This window comes from Cuculus canorus, chromosome Z (assembly GCF_017976375.1).
Source record: "Cuculus canorus isolate bCucCan1 chromosome Z, bCucCan1.pri, whole genome shotgun sequence".
NCBI classification, from domain to species: domain Eukaryota; kingdom Metazoa; phylum Chordata; class Aves; order Cuculiformes; family Cuculidae; genus Cuculus; species Cuculus canorus.
In genome coordinates this window covers 35,945,200-35,966,698 of record NC_071441.1, presented here as the reverse complement: position 1 = coordinate 35,966,698, position 21,499 = coordinate 35,945,200, and the positions used below count along the sequence as shown (strand labels likewise).

The 21,499-nt window shown below is 40.9% G+C and overlaps 1 protein-coding gene across 2 annotated transcripts in view; it reads right to left on the bottom strand.

The window, feature by feature from the left end:
- Positions 1–185: 185 nt before the first annotated feature.
- The window catches only part of SHC3 (SHC adaptor protein 3), a 66,172-nt gene continuing 44,858 nt past the window's right edge, over positions 186–21,499 (bottom strand). For both annotated transcript variants that reach the window (XM_009566361.2, XM_054053878.1), the window contains exons 10-16: positions 19,268–19,319; positions 13,424–13,550; positions 12,109–12,262; positions 11,103–11,199; positions 9,992–10,186; positions 7,468–7,763; positions 186–3,668 (exon numbers count right to left, since the gene is read on the bottom strand). In XM_009566361.2, coding sequence (XP_009564656.1) covers positions 3,540–3,668; positions 7,468–7,763; positions 9,992–10,186; positions 11,103–11,199; positions 12,109–12,262; positions 13,424–13,550; positions 19,268–19,319 — 1,050 coding nt within the window. In that variant the 3' untranslated portion in view covers positions 186–3,539. The remainder of the gene's footprint in view (positions 3,669–7,467; positions 7,764–9,991; positions 10,187–11,102; positions 11,200–12,108; positions 12,263–13,423; positions 13,551–19,267; positions 19,320–21,499) is intronic.

The window sequence follows — 21,499 nt, the reverse complement described above, 5'->3', positions numbered from 1 at the left end:
TGGAAAAAAAAAAAAAAAAAAGCAGAAGCATTTGGTTCTCCTTTTAAAGTTGTTTGTTTAAAGGAATCAAATGCATTTGCATTGCTGATAGTTCACCTAATTGCATCAAAACTGATAATCAGGTAGGAGTCAAAATCTATGGAGAGAGTCTTGCAAGATATTTGCAGTTTCAGTTCCGACTTCTCAGCTGTCTCCTGGGAAAATATCAAAGGGTATAATATTGTCTAATCTCACTGATTTCTATTGAGTCTAGTGTGTTTGTTTTTTCAGTAAAATCTCAATTCTTGAAGTCATGGTACTGAATTATCACCAGTAAGTGTCTAGCTCTTGGGAGTACATAAAAGATGAAAAAAAAAACAGAAGGCAAGGGAACGCAAAACCAAAGGCAACCATTAAAATGCTCAAATAATTATGCTCTCAGGAGTCTGGTTTTCAGCCAATTGTACAGCTTTTGAGTCCATCTTATGACTTCTACATCTCTTAAATCGCTAGCAGTGTTGACTCCTTGCAGAAATAAGCTTTGCCTCTCTAGGAGAATCATAGGATCATAGGATCATAGAATCATAGTATAGTTTGGGTTAGAAGGGACCCTAGAGATCATCTAGTTCCAACCCTCCTGTGATAGGCAGGGTTTAATTCAGTCTTCCTGAGCTGAGTTTAAAATGGTCTTTGATTCTAACGACAGCAGGTTTGGAACTGCTGTCCAGATGACTATACACTTTTTACACCATTTTCATACAAGGGAAAGCCAAATCTACCAGAACAACAGTGACAAAACACAATGGCAGGATCTACAAAAGGAGCATTGACTGGCCCAAACACCCTTCCTTCTGACAGCTTTGAGATCATTTGGTTCCCAGTGACTTAGAAAAGCCTCTGGATCATCACACCTGGCCAGACAGGATCTCCTGGCTCATTGTGGCAGCAGGGCACTGTTGCAGCCCAAAGGTACAACCATTACTTAGGATCAAACTGCATCTGAACAAGCCACGTGTAGCCTTTGTATCACCAACGAACATGCTGAGCTGGGCAAGTTGGCTGTGCTTATGGAACAGCTTAAAATAGCCACATTTTCCTGAAGACTGAGTTTGTGAAATGTAGTCTGGGGAATTTAATATTTCTGTCAAGCTGTCTCATTTTGTTTCTCCTTGCCACCTCTTTTAATTTTCAGCACATGTAGCTCAGTAGCTGCTAAGTTCTTAAAGCTACAGCCAGGACAACAGTAAAACATTTTATATGCTTATTTCAGTGTATACTTAGTGGCTTCATTGATATATTTATACCTTGTCATATGTTTCCAGACGTACACTGACAAGATATTCGGGAATCTAAAACAGACATAGGTAGCAGGTGGAATTTTTCAAGACACCTAAATGAGTTAGGCACCTGGCTCTTACTGAAGTGATATACAACATCTGAAATACAAAAGAGGCCTTCTTTTGTTAGTGATATCACACTAAAAGGTTTCTAGGACATGGCTGTAGGGAGGTGGGAGCATGGAATGACAAGTGTTATATGACAAAAAAGGTGGCAAATGAGATACTTCAAGCTGGAATATGGTGAGACATGAATGCTCTTAAATAAAGTCATTTGTTGGGTGCTGCTTTGGGATATAAGATCTCCTCACCTTCCCTTGCATTTTCCAACCTGGTAACAGAACAAAATAAATTTTAAGAATTCCACTAACATCAGTGTCATACTAATTTGTGTTGCAATGCAACATTTAATTTCTTTGCTTTGCTTTCTGCTCCTAATGAGACTTAGAAATATCAACTAATAACTATCTGCAATAAAATTAATCAGAAGCATTTAGTTCACTACAGTCCTTAGTTTGTTTCTGAATGTCTTGATTACAAATCAAGCGTATTTTTATTGTATGGATCACATGATTAGTCTTAGATGCCTCAATCATTTTCATTCTTGATATCAACCAAAACCAAACTACCCGAGATGCAATTTTACCATATTTCACATCAGAAGTTTCAAGAAAATTCATTCCAAATTTTAATATGATAATCCTATCTGAGTGGATTCTAAGTGAATCCTTCAGTCAGTTTAGTTGTAATTTGACAAATATTCAAATATAGCAAAATTCTAAATCCAAATCTAAGTACATTTAAGTGTTGACTGCTTCAGGGTAGGAAGGTGCTGAGCCTAGATTCATCCTGATGAGTCTTAGCCTTTATGAATGAAGTCAGAAGAGTTGATTTGAGATACTGGTGCTGACCTTGGAATGCTGAAGGCTAAATCCTGACTGTAGCACAAATTTTGCCTTTATAGGAACTGTTGTCTATTGAATTCGAGACTTGATAAGTTGATAAAATAGGAAAATAACCTAATATAGTGCTTGTATTTGAATAGTACAAATGTTCTTTAAACTTTTCCCAGAACCAAAAGCCAAGGACATGTCTGCCAGAAATGCATTTTTAGTGCATGTGTATTTTTCAACTTGATATTGAGAGAAAAGCAGTATATTTGTAATACCGATCACTTGCTGAAAGCCAAAGTGAAGTTATGCTTTGGTAGGTAAATGCAAATTATATCATTTGCAAAACTGATCACAGACTCATGATAGTTTTCACTGTTTATAAGAAGAAAAGATTTTTCAGATATGTCTTTGACCAACCATACGTCTTGAATTAAACCTATTAAACACTTTATTACAACAGATCTAACCAGAACATAACATCTCATTGGAGACTTCTAGTCAAAGACACCTTCGCCATAAGCAGAGAACTATTTATAAATAACCTTAGTGCTCAAATTAATAAGTTAAAATTACAGAGTATTGTTACATTATTATTAGAAAAATCAAATTCACACACCTTATACACACAGAGATCACGTCAAATCATTGTTAAAGCAAGATACAAATATTTTGAGCAGCATCATATCAGAATTCAAACTTGACATCAGAAAGAGAAAATGCTCTTGACATCAGTGACACTAAATAATGCTTTAAAAATAATTTTATGCTAAATTTCCAAGTTGGTATACTAGCTTTTGAATTCAGATTCCTTCCATGGTTAACCAGTGCAATCCATTTGTAATCCCCATAGTTGTGCTTCTTAGGTATAATCAGAAGTAGGATTCCCAATATTCATTTTCTCAAGAAATTGAGACTCCTGAATTCTATTTTTATCTGGACAATCACAATTGGCAATTTTTTTTCTGGTAAAAACACATGGCATAGAAGATGGTTCTACACCATCAATAGACTGGCTTGAAAAATATAAATATATACTGTATTTTTATATATAATGTGCATATATACACTATAAATATTCACATTACAGAATCTGAACTATTTTATTGAAATTACTTTTTAAGAAAGCCTTCTGCTGTGACTTCATGTCTACATAAAGCATTGAGAATTTTCAAGTGTACCATGTGAAATGGGGCTTCTTAAACCTAAAGAAAACATACTGGTGAAATATATGTGAAAATGCTTTTTTTTTCATGTACACTGTATTTTTCATATCTGCAATTTCCACCAGTTACAGCTTGCAAATTACAAAAACTGAAACAACTATCTGGAGTCAGTGTTTCCTCTCAGCAGGCTGCTGCAGGCAAAGTTCACTCCCAGAAGAAACTATCGGCAAATTATTGTCAAGGTGATGATTGATGAGATGACTTATACTGTTGAAGACACGATCTTTTGTGCGAACCTTTGAAGAAAAAGGTGCAGGAAGATAGATTAAAGAGCAAAATACTTTTTTCTTTAACTCTACACTAAAATTCTCCAAGAATAAAATTGCATGATTAATCACGTTTTACAGATTGATCCTTCTCCCATGAAAATCAACGGAAATTTGGCGTTTCTGGAGTTTTCTTATATTTTATCTCTTACTCCCTCTGTTCTCTCCAAAGAGATACTTCACATGCAACCTATGTGCCAATCTACTACGACTCCTCTTTCTGAATGGGTCTGCTTGAAAAATTCCTGTACAATATTTTGTTTCACTGTAAGTCAGACTTCTGATCAATTTTTCATCTTCAGTAGACCACCTGCTTCTTCTAAGTGCTTTCACTTTTTTCATTAGGAAGATCTGTCACTCCAGAGATTCCAGAATGCAACCCTTCTCTGTGAGCCACAGCATCTTTGTGCTTCCCTTAACAAAGACTTTCTTCTTCAGCTACTGGAAAATTCCCTTCCCCAAAAGCCATCCAGCCACCATACGTGCTTGGCTTGGGTTTGCCCCATGCTGCACAGTACACACCTGTTCCTTTGAAACTGAAACACTTCAGGGCAGGGGACGTCATTTTTCTAGCTCATTGACCAGCTATCTGCACTGCTATCCTGCTAAGTAGTTTATTACACCCATGTTAAAAGGAAACTGATATTGTGCAGTTAAGACAGTCCAAAACAGGACAGGACAAAAACTAATCTATATTTCAGAACAATCTTTAATTATTTAATCTTATCTTCACAAAACCTTTCCTTCCTATGTTTAAAATAAGTTAAACATACAGCTTCCAAAGGCAGAGCAGAGATCCTCTCATGTAATTACCTTGCTGTAGTAAAGCTTTGTATTGGGGTGGCTCTGCACTGCCTCAAGAAAAAGCCTGCAAACGCTGTCCTGAATTAAGGCATGTCATCTACTTTCTGTGATTTTTTTTCGCAGAAATAGACAACGACTTTTGTTAAAACTCTCCAAAGTCAGCTTATGCTGTGGTGAGCACCTCGCTTGAAATGTTTCAGTCTTCATCACTGAGTTCTGGCAAAACTGCCAGAAACCTAGCTCAGGATATCACAGGGAAAAATAGGAAGCAAACGACTTTGACGGTAAACTGAAGAAAACCAACAGGCTTTCCCAATTTCTGAAAAATACTGCTTTGAAGCACCACTTTCTGTAACTATTCACAGCTATATTTTCAAAATTAAAAGGTATCTTTAAAATAGCAGTAACTTTCCTTAGCCATATTCAGATTAATACATCTCCAAGTCCATTCAAATCAGCTGAGAGCTTTCTCACCATAAGCAATATGCTCTGCCACCACCAGAGTTCAAGCCCTAATTCTACATCCAGCAAAAATCCTGCAGTCCTCCTTTTTAAGCATCCCTGATGTGAACTTAAGGTATTTTTTTTGTTTGTCAGATGGAAGAGAACAGAATTAACTGGACAGTTAACTCTGCTCTGAAAACACACCCTTAAGAGTTATAACGTGTCACCGAGTAATTTGTGTGTGGAATGAATTTTCACACAGCCTTTGTGTGAATCAGTTTTTGTTATACAAATAGTCGCACCAAGGCCACGCGGAAGAAAGGCAAGCTGCTGGCGTGCTGTTGCGACTGGTCACACACTGGCATTTTATTGATGATTCTCTGCTCTGACAAGCCACAAACAGGGGCTGCTCGAGAGCTGTGTCAGAATCCCACAAACCATGGGGACAGCACAGTTGATGTCAACACAACTGCAGGAAAGCTGCTGCTGTCAAGCTAGGCCTCCTAAGCCAGGAGCTTCCAAGCCATTTGGGCACATCACAGGCAGGGTGAGGGACAGGATAGATGCAGAGAACAAGGGTCCCTATGCAAGGAATTCAGCAAATAAGGTGGGAGGTGGAAAGATGGGGTGCAGGAGGCACTCCATCCTTTGCCTACAGGAGGAAAATCACCTGGAAGTCATCATAGAGCTCAAGCACTCCGTGCCAGCTGGTAAAGCACCAGAGCAAAGGGTGGGACAGCAGCACCACTCGTCACACAGCAGCGTTTTCCTGGCAGCAGCCTGTAACAGCTATTCGTTACTTCATCAATGATATTGACAGTGAGATTGAGTGCACCCTCAGCAGTTTTGCAGATGACACCAAGCTGAGTGGTGTAGTTGCCACAGTGTATGGGATGTCATCCAGAGAAACCTGGACTGGAGAAGTGGGCCTGTGAGAACCTCGTGAGGTTCAACAAGGTCAAGTGTAAGGCCCTGCACCTGGGTCGGGGCAATCCCTGTTTTCAGTACACGATGGGGAATGATGTGATTGAGAGCAGCCCTGCAGAGAAGGACTTGGGGGTGCTGGTTGATGAGAAGCTCGACATGAGCCGGCAATGTGCGCTCGCAGCCAAGAAGGCCAAATGTATCCTGGGCTGCATCAAAAGAAGGCCAGCAGGTCGAGGGAGGGGATTCTGCCCCTCCATTCCTCTCTTGGCAGACCTCATCTGGAATACTGTGTCCAGTTCTGGAATCTTCAACATAAGAACGATATGGAACTGTTGGAATGGGTCCAGAGGAGGGCTACAAGTATGATCAGAGGGTTGGAGCACTTTCCCTACGAGGACAGGCTAAGAGAGTTGGAGTTGTTCAGCCTGGAGAAGATTCCAAGGAGACCTTATAGCAACCTTCCAGTACCTGAAAAAGCTAAAAGAAAGCTGGGGAGGGACTGTTCACAAGGGCTTGTAGAGATAGGACGTGGGGCAATGGGTATAAACCGGAGAGAGACAGATTTATACTAGACATGAGGAGGAAATGCTTCACTGTGCACCGGTTGCTCAGGGAAGCTGTGGCTGCCCCATCCCTGGAGGTGTTCAAGGCCAGGCTGGATGGGGCTCTGAGCAGTCTGGGCTGGTGGGACGTCCCTGCCCATGGCAGGGGGGTTGGAACTAGATGGTCTTAAAGGTCCCTTCCAATCCAAACTGTTCCGTGATTCTGTGATGTGTGTCTTTAAAGCAGAAGCAGGGTGGCCGTGGGGCGCGAGGCCGCTCCTGTGCTGCCCTCGTGCGGCCGCTGCCGGCTGTGCGCCACCCGCGGGGACCGCCTGCGCCGCGGCGGGTTTCTGAGCTCAAACAAATGCCAACCGGCCAAATCCTTGACAGGAGTTTCTCTTTTACTTTGGGCCTTGTCATCTAAGGCTGTCCTTTACAGAGGAGGAGGAGTTTCCCGCTCTTGGATACCCAGGATCCAAGAATAAAATGTGCAGCAATGCTTTCTTTCATTCTCTCCGGTCAGACTAAGCCCCCTCAGAAGCTGCTGCAGAAAAGTAGAGCTCCCTTGCCCTCTCTGTCCTGCTGCTGGGAAGGTCCCGTTGCTGACTATGGGAGTCTCCGTGCAGAAAACAGATGGAACAATTCTACTCCAGTTGTCTCCTGGTCAAGAAAACAGAGAGGGTCTGGTTCATATCCTGTCTGACAGAGATGTCATATGAAAATTGCTGGACAAACTTACACAGCCACCAGCAGCTTCTCAGCAGGAGGGCTAAAGGGGGGCTTAGCTGTGCTTTCGAATAAGACCGTACTGCAGTGGCCAAAGCTTGACCTTGCTGGAGAATCAGGTCCCTAAGGCTCCCTGCAGTGTCCAGAAACCATGCACCGCACTCTCGGCTAAGCATCAGTGCAAGAATTAGAGGTGGGATGGCATACTGGAGATATGGGGCTGTAGTTACAATGATTTATGAATAAGCTGTAAACAAGACTAAACATATTTAGAGAAAATGCATAGAGTCAGAAAGCTCCTCTATTACTAACGTATCAGAACTTACAGTTCCTTCTGGGTCCACCAAAAGAAGATGCTTGGCTTCTCCATTGTGCATGCCTGTCAGTACATAGGAGCCAGGATTCGTGGTACTCTTCCTCACAAGGAAGTCTCCACATTTCTTTAAGAGTTGTTCTGCTTCTTTCCTGCTCATCTCTCCTTGATACCATGGCTCTGTACTCAGCTCTTCAGCTACAGTCCAGTCAGCTGCTTTGGATAAAATAGGACTGGTGCATCCAGTGGAGGTGGATCTACTCAATATAGCCTCAGATGTTTGGTTCCTGAGGGCATCTTCAAATGGTTCTTGTTGTGGAAACAGAAATGAGGATGAGATCATTCAGAGATAAATCATGTTACAAAATGGTGATATTCCAGTCATTTTTAACAGGATTTATTTTCTGTTATATCCACTTCCCTTTATCTTTATGAAAAAAAAAAATGAGGGAAGATGTACTGCTAGGTCTACTGATTTATATCTTGCATTGAGACTGAGGAGTGTAATATGTCAAAAAGGTAGTTATGCATGGAAAGATATTGGTAAAAATCAGAGCAAACCTTGGTAGGAGCTTTTGAAAGGTAGTGATTTTATTTCAATAATGACTATTGTCAACAGCTGCGTTTATATGCCTTGGTACCAGGCAGAATTCTCCTTTTGCTTTGTCAGGTATGTCAGACAGCTTTATTTCAAATAAATTGCATAACATGAGTACCCAATGTCATTATATTCATATCTTGTCTCTCTTCAAGCAACATATTCATTTAAAAATTATCCATTTCTGAGTCTCCAGCCCAAAGGTATGTTTAGAAGACATCAATCCTCAGCCTACACCTAGCCTTAACCTAGAAAGAGGATTTTGCAACTTAGACAGAGGCTAACACCTTCACTATGAAAATCAGCCTCAGGGAAACATATTTTAAACCTCAGCTGAATCTTGAAATCAGTGTTACTTTCTGTAGAGTGGAGTGGAAAGATGTGTCATTACAGATCCCAACAGTCTTGCAGAAACAATGAAGAGTTCAGTGCATGCTTTGTTATATGCTGTAATTACCTATTGGAAGCTAATTCCCTTGCAAGACATTCATCTGGCCAACTAGTGCATATTAAAAACAAATATTGTTCTGGGGCCACTAGACTTACTAAAGGACATCTACAAGGCAGTACCATGAAGAAATACACAAGCTCTAAATAGTCTGCTTGAATGTGAGGAGTACGTAGCCATGCTTTCACGGGACCAAAGAGAGGTAACTTTAGCTCAGAGAAATATGTATTTATAAATACCGTGCTATTACAGGTTGTTGATACCTCAGCTGATTATTAAAACCAGCTTATGTATGCCTTCACAATACATTGTAGTCTGCACAGAGCCCAACACAGGTTTAGCTTGACTAACCACTGACTTAGGATTAGTTGACATTTTTATTGACACATTACTTTTCCTGAAATGCCAACAGTTAATATAGACTACTGAAGGCTGAAAGATGAGAAATTAGATTTTCCTGTTTTTAAGAAAAGAACGTCTATAAAATAGAGGTAACCATGTGCACGCTTTAAAGACATGACATGTTAGGAATCAAATCTAACACCCCTGATTTCAAATAGCAGAATTTTCTTATTTCAGATCTATATTCACTAACAGATACTCCCTCAGCTTTCTTCCCTCCCTGTCTTGCAATTCAAAATCACCCTGAGCTGTGGAAATAGAGACATATCTCAGCAAAAACATGCCAGAAAGACAGTTTTATGTATACTGAGGTAACAGAAATGCAGATACATTATTTTAGAGATAACACATAGGAACCAACTGCCTTCTCTCTCTGCCTTCTAAATATATGAACTGAATTAAATGAATCATGTGTCAGCAATTGATTGGAGGTAGGAAGAGTAGGAAAACAATTAACATTTTCTGTGCATCAAACTGCTTTCCTCATATTTCCTGTTAAGTATCTTTTCAAGGCTGAAAATAATGTATATTGCTAGCACCAACATCAAATTATGAATGGTACTTAAGCCATTGTTTTATGGCAGTGATTTTGATTTTGGAAAAGCTGATTTCAAAGTTGGAACAGATAGCTAGATACGATAGTAGGCCTATTCAGAGCAAGGGATAACTCAGGCTTTCAGTTTCCCTTCCATCTTTCTTGTTGCGCGGGGGTTTTGTAGTATTCGCTGACTTCCTAGTAACATATTCACAGGACAGTCTAGAGTTAATTCTCCAGCCATTCACTCCTTTACTTTCCTGCATGAAAATGTTCCTGATTTATTTTCCTCCTGACCTAGTTGCCTATGATGCTAAGAATAACATAGACCTGCACCTCAGTTTCACTCAGACATAGTACAAAGTGGCTTCAAATCTTCAGCCACCCTTATTTTAATTCAGTCAGATATGAAACCATCATGAATTCTAAAATTCACCATAAGTCTACCAGGAATATTAAAATTTGGAAAATTTTTAAATTATTTTTATACAGAACTAACGTATAAACATACTGGGTTACTTGTTAGAAAGGGAGTGAATATGAAGGGAACTCACTCATGTCAAACAGATCCTTTCCTGGGCTGGTCTCTTTGGTATCATCTGCTTTTCCACTGAAGGTACTTTCAGCATCTTCCTGTAGTGTCAATAGAGACTCTATATTTATATGCTGGGTGTTTACATATGTTGGCATCTCTGCTGTTGAGGTCACTTGTGATTTCCCTTCCGGCATACTACAGATATCCAGAGATCCTAGAAAATTAATGAGTTTTTTTCTTATTTTTTGTCTTTTTAACAGAACAGTGTTGTTAACAATAACCAAATAGCATTGCACCCCATCACCAAAGCTTTAAAATAGCCTGGAATGGAAGATGTAAAGTCAATAACTGTAGGATCTAGTAGAAAAAAATATTGATTTATGGATTTAAAACTGTGTTTCAATGAAGGTTGAAGGGGGTACTATCTAGGACAAAGGGAAAGTTTTATAAATAAAGACTGTCAGTTTCAAAACTGATGTTCAGCTGGAGTGTCATGAGAGGAAGAAACGGAGTAAAATCCTCAAATCTGGGCAGGTTAACAACAGACAACATATTCTGTTATTTGAAAAGAATATGTTCCCAGAAACACAGTAAAGCTGACACATGAAAGTAGAAGGAGTGAAATTTCACACGTAATTTTTCAAGTGTTTTGCTTAAAATCAATGGACAACAACAAAAAGAACAATAAGCATTACTTGTTATTTGTGGAGCAGCGATCATGTGCAAACACTTGCATTGCTCTATACTTTTTAAAAAATTCTGACTTTAGACTCTTCCTTTGGAAACTACATCTTGCACACCCTATATCAGATTTTCAGAAAATACCATGCAGTCTGCCTTTAAATACCATGGGGTTTTAAGACATGGCGAACTACCTAGCTGAACGTTTGGGGAACTCTATTTACGAACTGCTATGCAAAAGATAAGATTTTATGAAGGCGGGCATTTGGCAAGTTACTCAGAGATAATTACCAAATGCTTTTCTCTGACATCAACACTAAAATTTGGACAAAGGGATCTACCAACATATTTTAGTTCACTGCCGTAAGAATTTGAGGCATCAGACTTTCATATGCCTTGCCCACCCAAAAACCTGCTGCAGTATTACAGCTAAAACTAGAAAAACTCACCTTGCTTAACAGGCCCATGATGCCAGCCTTCACTGAATTTGTCTCCTAAGTGACGACTCTGGTAATAGGTTTGCTCTCCTCCCACTCCTGCTGCAGACTAAAATGGACATATGTGCAAATAAATGTTCAATTACCTTTAAAATTCTCAGATGTATTATGAGTGGCTCTGACAACTTCCTTGCTGTGTTCTTTGTACTCCCACTCTTAATTTCCGATTCATCATGGTGTTAGAATATATATCTCACAAATGCATTTGTGTAGGAGTAAGATGGTGACCAAATGCATCATCTCCTCCAGTACATTGTCTTCACATAGTAAGCCCTGACAAACTGTGCCTGGGAAAAGTGTTCTGCTGAAACAGACTTGGGACCAGAAGATGCCTCTAGCACCCTCCAAAGCATAAGCTGAAAGGCTCACATTGGTACCAGGGTACAGGCCTGGGGACTGAGGGAGGACATTGTCTACAGATAAGGGCCCTCTGGATTTATGCAGAGTTGTGCTAGATCTGAAAACTACTCTTAGGGGGCTACATTGAGACTGCAGTTAAACTTCCAGCAGCAATGCTGGTAGAAATATCCAAGCTAAGCTCAGTTCAACATGAGGTGGAAAACCTGCCTAGGAACCTGGCTGAATACTGATCGCTACCGAGTTATTAACGTAATAAACTCTTAGCAACGACTGCACTAGATTGTTATAACAGTTCTGCATCAGATCTTTCCCAGTTAGTGTGCACTGTTTGATACTCTCCAAAGGAAAAGTGGTTTCCACAAATGTAGTAACCCTCAGTCAATTTCTCTTCCTTGAATCTGTGTAATCTTTTAAGACAGTTAGGAATTCACCTCCTTTTGTTTGTTTTGACCCTGCCTAAATTGTTGCCACTAGATCTTCAATGCCCATTCAAAAGGAAGCTGGCCACACAGGAAGGGCTGCGAGCTATAAATGGCCCGAATGTATCCATCTTGAAATACACAATTTTAGATACGGGCAGAGATGCAATTGCACTGACCTGAGCTGTATCTGCAGCAGCTGGAAGTCTTGCTTTGAGTCTGGAATCAATGAAGCCGCCAGGAGGGGGCATTTTATTTGGGATGTTGTTGTAATAGGGATGTTCAGTTGCCTCATTATCTTCCTCCAACCATGGCTCATCAAAACTCTGCATCCTGTAATTACGAAAGCGAGTGCTTTATTTTGTCCCTCAGCTGCAAAGCACTTACAGATACCTTCAGCATGCTAAGACTGCCTAGCAGGAAATTGCTATTGTATATTATTTTGACAATTCAGCTAACATTATAAGTCAAAAAGCAATGATGGATCACGCAGTAGACCCCTCTCTGTGAAAACAAACTTGATCTAAACCTCCTCAATGGATTAGATTCTTTCTGCTGCTTAAAGGAGGTTTTTAGTTATCTTTAGAGACCACTACAAACTGCATTAACAAACGTTTTTATTTAACCTTACAATACAATTTCTAATATTATTTACCTGAGTGATTGACCAAGCCATAAAACTTTGTCTTTAATTATGACTTTAATTATCACTACTATAAACCTTGAAGAACTTCACAAAACCAGGAGATTGGATCCGTGGTTTCAGTCTCCATTTAACAGTCATTTACACAAGTCTAAAGTGTAGAGTACAGAATGCTTCCAGATCAGGATAGTAGCATTTTATACTCACTATACATTCATTTTACACTGATATAAGAGATGATATAGGGTACCAGCTTACTGGAATTTATACTACTGTTAGCAAGCATATAGCAATCCATGTAAAAAAAAGCAGCTCACCAAAGAAAACAGAACGCTCTACCTTAGCCTTTTAAACATATTCAAGCAGATAGATTTTGTATCCTTCAGAGAACAATGCAGTCACGGCCTTGGTACAATGCATCACATTTACAAAAACTTCACCCTGGCTAATATCAGAAGCAATGAAACATCCATGGCTATTTTGGAAGCCCAGGAACCTTAGCTTACTTTATCTAAGTTGACAGAGCTGCTATCACACTAACAACAATGAGGAAATGCCACAAATACCAACATCCATTCTCGGTTATCCAACTCTGCCTACAAACTACAACAGAAAAAGCATGGTCATTTCAGTAAGTTCATAGTGAAATCCATATTTAGCCCATTCTTTTAAAATTACTGTGATATTTTCATATTCATTAGGCAAACTTTGCTTTGCTAATGCAGCAGAAATCTCTTTTCAGGTATTTAAATCCTGTCTGTCTCCAGCACATGTTTCTCCACAGCACATTTTACTAAGTAAACGTAAAGCTAAAGGGGATCCTCTAGCAATCTTCTGCGAATCATACTCACCTGTCATGGAAAGCAGATATCTTAGAGGGGCATCGCAAGTATTGCTTAAAACGAAGCTCAAATGCTTGCCCAATGGTGCTGATGACATCCTGGGCCAGGCCATCACAGCATTCCAGTATATGACAAGCTAAATGAAAAAGATTTGACATATGCACAAGCAAATTGTTGTCTACATTATCGTGGGATGCACTGACCTATGACAAAACATCAACATTTTAGGCATAGTTGCCCTATTCATAGTGCGCACATTTCAGTAAAACCCAATACTGGCACAGTGAATTTCAAGCAATGAGGTCTTTTTAAAGGCTAAATAAAATTGCTCTGGTGTATAACTGCCATAGGCAAGAGCACGAATCAGTTCCACAATTAACAAGTCCATAAAGACAGACAAATTTCACTTGTTATTACCTGATGGTGAGAGATTATACTAGAATTCTGAGCCTGAAGTCGAAATCATAAAAATGTTTGTAGATGGTAACAACGAAAAAACCTTTTTTTCTTTCCTCAGTTTTATCCCCACTTCAGTTTTATGCCTAATCACACCAAGTTTGCAATCTGTTCGCTTTCATTGAGTTTCCAGAATATCCCAAGTTACTGGCTGAAGGAGGAGTAGTAACTCACATATTTCCTATATGGCAGGTCCTGATCTGATTCCAGCAGCACAGAGGGCTGGTACCTTTTCCTGCATAACTGTACGGAGACACTTCCAGCAAACTATGGGGTCACTGGGGAGCACCCAGCCAGGACACGGGTTAACTCCAGCATTCCTCCGTGTGCCACCTCTCTGAACCTACTGTGACAAGGGCAGTAAGGAGAGAGGCTGGCAACATAAGCTCTCTTTCTATGGGTGACTGAGAAACCTTTATCAACTGCCTAAGCAGCCAAATTCATCCCAGTTTTAAGTCAGAGAGTGGCTTAGAAGTATCATCTTATCTGATAACATAATTAGGCAAACTTATGAAATTTAACCTGACACTGCAGGAATATAGACAGGTGTTATGAGCTGGAAGCTAGAGACCTCAATGAGCAAAACTCTGGTTATATTCAGAAAAGTCCTGGCAAGTTTATTTTCCATATTCACTGCTGAGTAAACATATGTCTACAGGTTAGAGTCTAGACCGGATCTGAAATGCTCGTTCTTTTTCAGGCCTTGCCACAGTACAGTAGGACCTTGTTCAAAGTTACTGATTTCTATTGCCTCTGATTGCTTTAATAAACAGATATAAACCAGAAGAACTGTATTTTAATACATGCTCAGTGTCCAGCTCACTAGGATCAAGTGCTTTGGATGCCAGTAAGGATGCAAGTGCTTTGCCTACAAGTAAGGGTTGGTCCCACAGTAGAGGAGGATCAGGTTCGTGACCACCTGAAGAACCTGAACGTATATAAGTCTATGGGACTTGATGAGATGCATCCCAGCGTCCTGAGGGAATTGGCTGATGTGGTTGCCAAGCCACTCTCCATGATATTTGAAAAGTCATGGCAGTCAGGAGAAGTCCCTGGTGACTGGAAGAAGGGCAACATTGGGTCCATTTTTAAAAAGGGTAGAAAAGACACCCTGAGAACTACCAACCTGTCAGTGTCACCTCTGTGCCTGGGAAAATCTGTGCTCTGGGAACAGAGCCTCCTAGAAGCTATGCTAAAGCACATGGAGGACATGGAGGTGATTAATAGCATGCCCCAGCATGGCCTCACTAGGGGCAAATCCTGTATGACCAACTTAGTGGCTTTCTATGATGGGGTAAACGCAGCAGTGGACATGGTAAACCAAAGGATGTGATCTATCTGGACTTCTGTAAAGCCTTTGACACAGTCACACACAGCATCCTCTCTCTAAGGTGGAGAGATATGGATTTGATGGGTGGACAGCAAGGTGGATAAGCAACTGGCTGGATGGTCGTATTCTAAGAGTAGTGGTCAATGGCTCAAAGTCCAGATGGAGATCTGTGATGAGTGGTGTCCCTCAGGGATCCGTACTGGAACCGGTGCTGTTTAATATCTTTATCAATGATACTGACAGTGAGATCCAGTGAGCCCTCTGCAGTTTTGCAGATGACACCAAGCTGAGTGGTGTAGTTGCCACAGTGGAAGGATGGGATGTCATCCAGAGGGACGTGGACAGACTGGAGAAGTGAGCCTGTGAGAACCTCGCGAGGTTCAACAAGGTCAAGTGTAAGGCCCTGCACCTAGGTCAGGGCAATCCCTGTTTTCAGTACACAATGGGGAATGATGTGATTGAGAGCAGCCCTGCAGAGAAGGACTTGGGGGTGCTGGTTAATGAGAAGCTCGACATGAGCTGGCAACGTGCGCTTGCAGCCAAGAAGGCCAAATGTATCCTGGGTGCATCAAAAGAAGGCCAGCAGGTCGAGGGAGGGGATTCTGCCCCTCCATTCCTCTCTTGGGAGACCTCATCTAGAATACTGTGTCCAGTTCTGGAATCTTCAACATAAGAACGATATGGAACTGTTGGAACGGGTCCAGAGGAGGGCTACAAGTATGATCAGAGGGCTGGAGCATCTTCCCTACGAAGACAGGCTAAGAGAGTTGGGGTTGTTCAGCCTGGAGAAGGTTCCAAGGAGATCTTATAGTGACCTTCCAGTACCTGAAAGCGGCCTACAGGAAAGCTGGGGAGGGGCTATTCGTAAAGGCTTGTGGGGACAGGGGAACGGGTATAAACTGGAGAGGGACAGACTTAGACTGGACATTAGGAAGAATTTCTTCACCATGAGAGTGGTGAGGCACTGGCACAGGTTGCCCAGGGAGACTGTGGATGCCCCATCCCTGGAAATTTTCGAGGCCAGGTTGGATGGGGCCTTGGGCAGCCTGATCTAGTGAGATGTCCCTGTCCACGGCAGGGGGGAGTGGAACTAGATGATCTTTTAGGTCCCTTCCAACCCTTACTATACTATGATTCTATGATTCTATTATATTTTTGTGACGTAATTTAAGTTGAAACAACACAGGGAGACCAAAGAGCTTTAGCAATGACTTCTCAGAGGCTGATCTGCTGCACAGACTTCCTAAAAGCCCAGAATAAAGTTCTAAAAAACTTGCAGTTATGCAGATATGGAATGACCAGAGCACTAAGCTGTCTCACCTTCAGCAGCAGCAGCACCTCACGCAGAATGACATGGTATCAGTCATAGTGCTGCCCTGCTAAACATATGCAGTGATGCTCTCCTTTCACTTTATAGCACCTGCTGTGGCAATGCCTGATTCAGGGGAAGTGTCCTTAGCTGCACATTGGAAGTTGATTTGGCAGCCAAAACCAAAACCTCCAGGTGTTCAAAGACAGAGGCAGGCATCCCTGGCTAGCAGCAGGGTATTTGCTGTTTACCCTCTCTGCACTGCTGCTGGTGGCAGTGAGCAATCACCCCCCAGATAAGGTGCAGACTTACCTCCATGAATGTGGATGGAAAGAGATAGGCCAAACAAAGCTTTAATTTTTACACGCTATAACTAGAGTAGGGATTTAAAGAGGCTACATTGCTCACTGCTAAACCTGTCTGGAGCTGAAATGAAGCATGAGTCATTAAGCAGTTTCAGTAGGGGACATAATGAGTAACCTGTTTCCTTGGATACGTGAATGGACTTTCAGCAGGTAGGAGATGTGCTTCTTGTAAAAGGATGAGAAGGTTTGGCTCACACAGAGATGATTTCTTGTGAATGTTACAGAAGAAGACAGACAGCTTTTAGCTTGCTAGATTCAGAATACAAAGCATGAACAGACCTTTTCCATCCTTGGGAAGAAATGAGTCTAAATATGCAAGTGAAAGCTATACTACAGCATTAATGCTACTGTTAGTAATAGCAGTAGTAACATTTTCACTTGATACAGAGGTAAATTCAAACTTGCTTCTAGAGTAGATGCAGCTAACACAAAAGACTGACAGAATAGCCAGAGATGGTGAAGGAGGGCAATTGGGATCTCTTGGTAAACTAGACCTTTTAAAAAAAAAGCGTTTTAATGCTGGTCACATACAAAGTCACTGATCTGCAAACCACTGATGTACACACACAGCTGGGAAAACCTCCCATGGAAAGCTGTAATGCAGAAGGCTTAAAGACCACAGCATGAAAGAATTTCAGGTTAGGTAACAGTGTTTCACTGTAGCAAAAACAGCTCATAAGAAACTGGCTCCTGACAAGGATAAAAGCAAGCAAGTTGCATCCTCTGTTATAGATTGCTGACATTAATACTGTATTAGTCCTAACAATAACAGGCATCATCTACTTATTTAAAAATGCAGAAAAATAAATGAGGAGGAACAGAAATTTTCTGAGGCATTAAAGACATGTGTTGCAGCTGAGACTTCACTGAGACAGAGTTCATTCTGTTGAACTGTTTCCCAAAAAAACTGAGAAATTGCTTGAACTCAATACACCACAGGAAGACAATATCAGGTGCTTACATGACTCCTCAACCTAGGATAGAATAGCTCAACAAGAACAGTGACAGGAAGCTAAAGGTAAACATGTTCAACTCAGATATAAGGAAAATAGTCCATGAAACAGTTTTTATTTAAAATCCACTCACAGAGGAAGAGAAAATCAAGCACAGGACTCCTCCAAACCCTATGGTGCAAACAACTGGTCTGTGATGCATATCCACTACGCTGTCACTGTCATTCAGTACAACTAGCTCAGTCTCTGCTTTAGCAGAAGAGTACTGCAAAAGGAGGTGGGGTGGAGAACAGCTCTGCACTATATAACCTACTGCCTGACATTGGAACATCTCTAATGAGGAATACATGATGTTGGAACATAACAAGTATGGCAAAGAACTGATTATCTCCAAATCCTCCACTGCCCAGGTGTTTCATTAATATTCAACATATTAGTACGTTTAGTACACGTATTATTTATGAGTTAATGCTCTCTCTTGGACACTTCTGCACAAGGATAGAACAGATTGTTGAAGTACCTAAGATCACTAAAGGTGACAAAATACAGAAGTTATTGAATTAGTTGTGTCCATCACAAAGTGGCAGCTCAGAGTTTACAGGATTAGCATTTTGGAGTTAAAGTGTCTGAATTCTGCAAAAATACTGTTAGGAATGTTTGAGTCTTTTTTTAGAGTTAAGTCTTTTTTTTTCATAAATCTATGAATAATAAATAGATTCTCAGGTACATTATACAATACTTTGTATCTAGTATTAAGATCTAGTGATGCTTTCTGCATTACAAGCAGGAATGTTTGCTGTATTATCTCAGAGTGCAACTTCCACTTCTTATAATCTACTTTTATTTTTGAGACCCTGAAGTGGTTCTTAGTCTTTGAAGACAATCAACAGGTTCCCTGTTCCAGACTAATTGCATATAGAAAAATACAATAAAATAAATAAGTAAAACTTCACTGAGAAAGAGGATAACAGCCTCCAGCAAGCTCTCTCAAAAGCTCACTATTTGGTAAAGAATCTGATTCTGTCAGGAAGAATTAACTGTGTACTGAGAAGACCTAGCAGATTCAGCCACCTCAGCTGCAGACTTAATCAGAAGGCTGCCTAATTCTTGCACAGTGATTGGGTTTAGGTAAGAGCTAGCTGTTGTCTAGAAGCTCATGCAGCCAAAAAGGGTGAGTGTTTGATTTAAGAGATGAAGGGAATCCAAGAGGTACTTGGAGGTGAACTACAGGCAAGACCTGTTCCAAGTCTGAGACCCAACTTGCACATGGCTGTTCCTTATCAGTACACAATCTTTCCATGATTCTATCAAAGGCAGTCCTTTTGTTGGACTGCAATTATTCTTTTCAAGGGGGCAGGAGGACAGAAAATCCACTGAATTATATCCTGAATATTATGTTTCTTAAAGGAAAAAGGTAGCTAATAGATATTTCTAACTTACCTCTCCGATTAACAGGATCCTTAGCTACATATGCAACATAGTCAGTTGTATCCTGTCAAAAAATTAAGACACATACAATAAATGCAAAAAATCTTTGCACTGATCATAGTAAAAGATGACAGTCCAGAGTGTGCATATTCCTGTGGGTAAAGCCTCAAATGACATATTTGGCCCTACACTTATATACTACTTAAATTCCATAAAAGTGTTTAAAGGGTTTGGTACCACTTGGCTTTCTGCAGTGTGTGATCTATTCCAACAGAACTTAAACATGTCTTCCAAGGACTCCGAAAATCAATTAAACAAATGTAGTAAGATTTGAATCGGGCCTCATTTAGAAGGGAGTAGAATTACAAGTCCTTATCTTCAAACTACTCAGGGATTTTGGTTCGGAACATGAGTAATCAACTGCTTCTGTCTCAGAAAGAGTGGGAGTAGCAGCCCTGCTGCCCAGAAATACTAAGTAATCGCTTTAATTCATATGTGACAAGCAGGTGTGTTTACTTTACTGACTATAGTGCCATATGGTGCAGAAGTGCTCAGCCACTGCTTGGCTGTGACAAGCAGTCTCCCAGGACACTATTTCCTGGCCCACAGGCTGCTCCCAGCCATCCCTGTTGACACATGCCAAGTCCATTTCCTAGCAAGAGCAAGCTGACAATTTCTTTTGGGATTTTCTACCAGCTCTCCTGCCACCCTCACTCTCCTGTGTACAAATGGCACTGACTTTTATCCTTGTGCAGATGAAACAGAAAGGCCAGTGCTTCTGGGAAATGTGAGGCCTGCTGGCACATGTGGATAATGTCATATATTCTTGATGTGATCAGGAAGTCCTGGTTAGATCAAATATTTCCTGATATGCTTGGATACTCAGGTATGGCTAAACCTAATTGAGGTATGCATAGGATACATCACAGCTGGCTGCGTGAGTCTACCCAAAGCCTTTTCAAGCGGACTCATTCGAGACCATTGACAATTATGTCAAGATCTAACGCCATAACAAACATCAGTAAAAAGACAGACTTCTTTACCTCAACTTTCTCCAGTGCCATCTCACACCACTACCACTCACCCAAAACAAATCACTGCGATCATGTAATTACAATTTCCTTCCTAAGGAGAGGGCAAGGGAAATGATGAAGCATACTCATGGTTCTGGTGACAGATATGTAGCCATATGACTGCAATGCACTTTTGGAAGGCACTAAGACACAGCAGTACTGAGGTTGGTCTGTATAAAAAGCAGAGCACAGAAGAAAGGCCATGGCATTTTGTCCAGTAATTTCTTAAACATCCAGTGTTGTAGTGTCTGGGCAGTGACTTGAGTGGAAGTAATGATGCATATCAACAAGTACGCAGACGAGAAAAGTGTCTCTGTATATAGCGGCAAATAAAACAGAGCCAAGGGAAAGGCCTGAGACTTGTCCCACAGTTGTCCATACTGCTTAATTGTTGCTCCTCTCCCTTGTCTGACGCCGCTGCTTTCCCACTCTATGCTCTGAAACTCTTTGGGGGACCGGCACACACTGGGCATCAATCTCCAGCGACCACTGGGAGGGAACAGAGTGGATGTGTGGATGCAAATTGGACTGTTCTGTTTAGTTTTGGGGCCAGAAAGCAGACCACAGATCATTTTATTTACTACTACAGACATAGATAATGGATACATTTTTGCTTGAGTAAGTCACAGATCTATCTCATAGCTAGGGTGAGTGTGAGAGACTGGAACCACCCACACCTTGTTTCATCTAGAGCTCTTGTGTTCAAGCTGACTATGACAAAACAATAAGGACATTTCACAGTGGCTGAATTAGAAGACTCCCATCAAAAGGCTATACAGAGCTAGTCTGATGCAGTGAAGTGGTCCCTGACATTCAAGGACTGAAGACAAGTATGAATCAGCTGTAATTCTCACCTCAAAAAAAGTGCATTGCAGTGTTAAAATTTGGAGGCAGGGCTGAAACTGAAAATGACTGCCTTTAGGGACCCTGACAGACTTGTCTTATTGCATATTATGAGATCTGCCTCTCTGAAATTTCAGCAGGTCTCTCAAAAAAAAAATTCTAAAAAATTCAAAAAGTTAAATAAATAAAAAAATCAAAAAATTTCAAAAGAAATCCTGAAATTTTAGCATGTGTCTCTTGTCTAGCAGCCTGTAAACAGCCACTTGAGCTGACTGTGGGTGAAAAATATTTAGGGTACCATGAGGAGGGGCTGAGGAGAGCTAAAGTG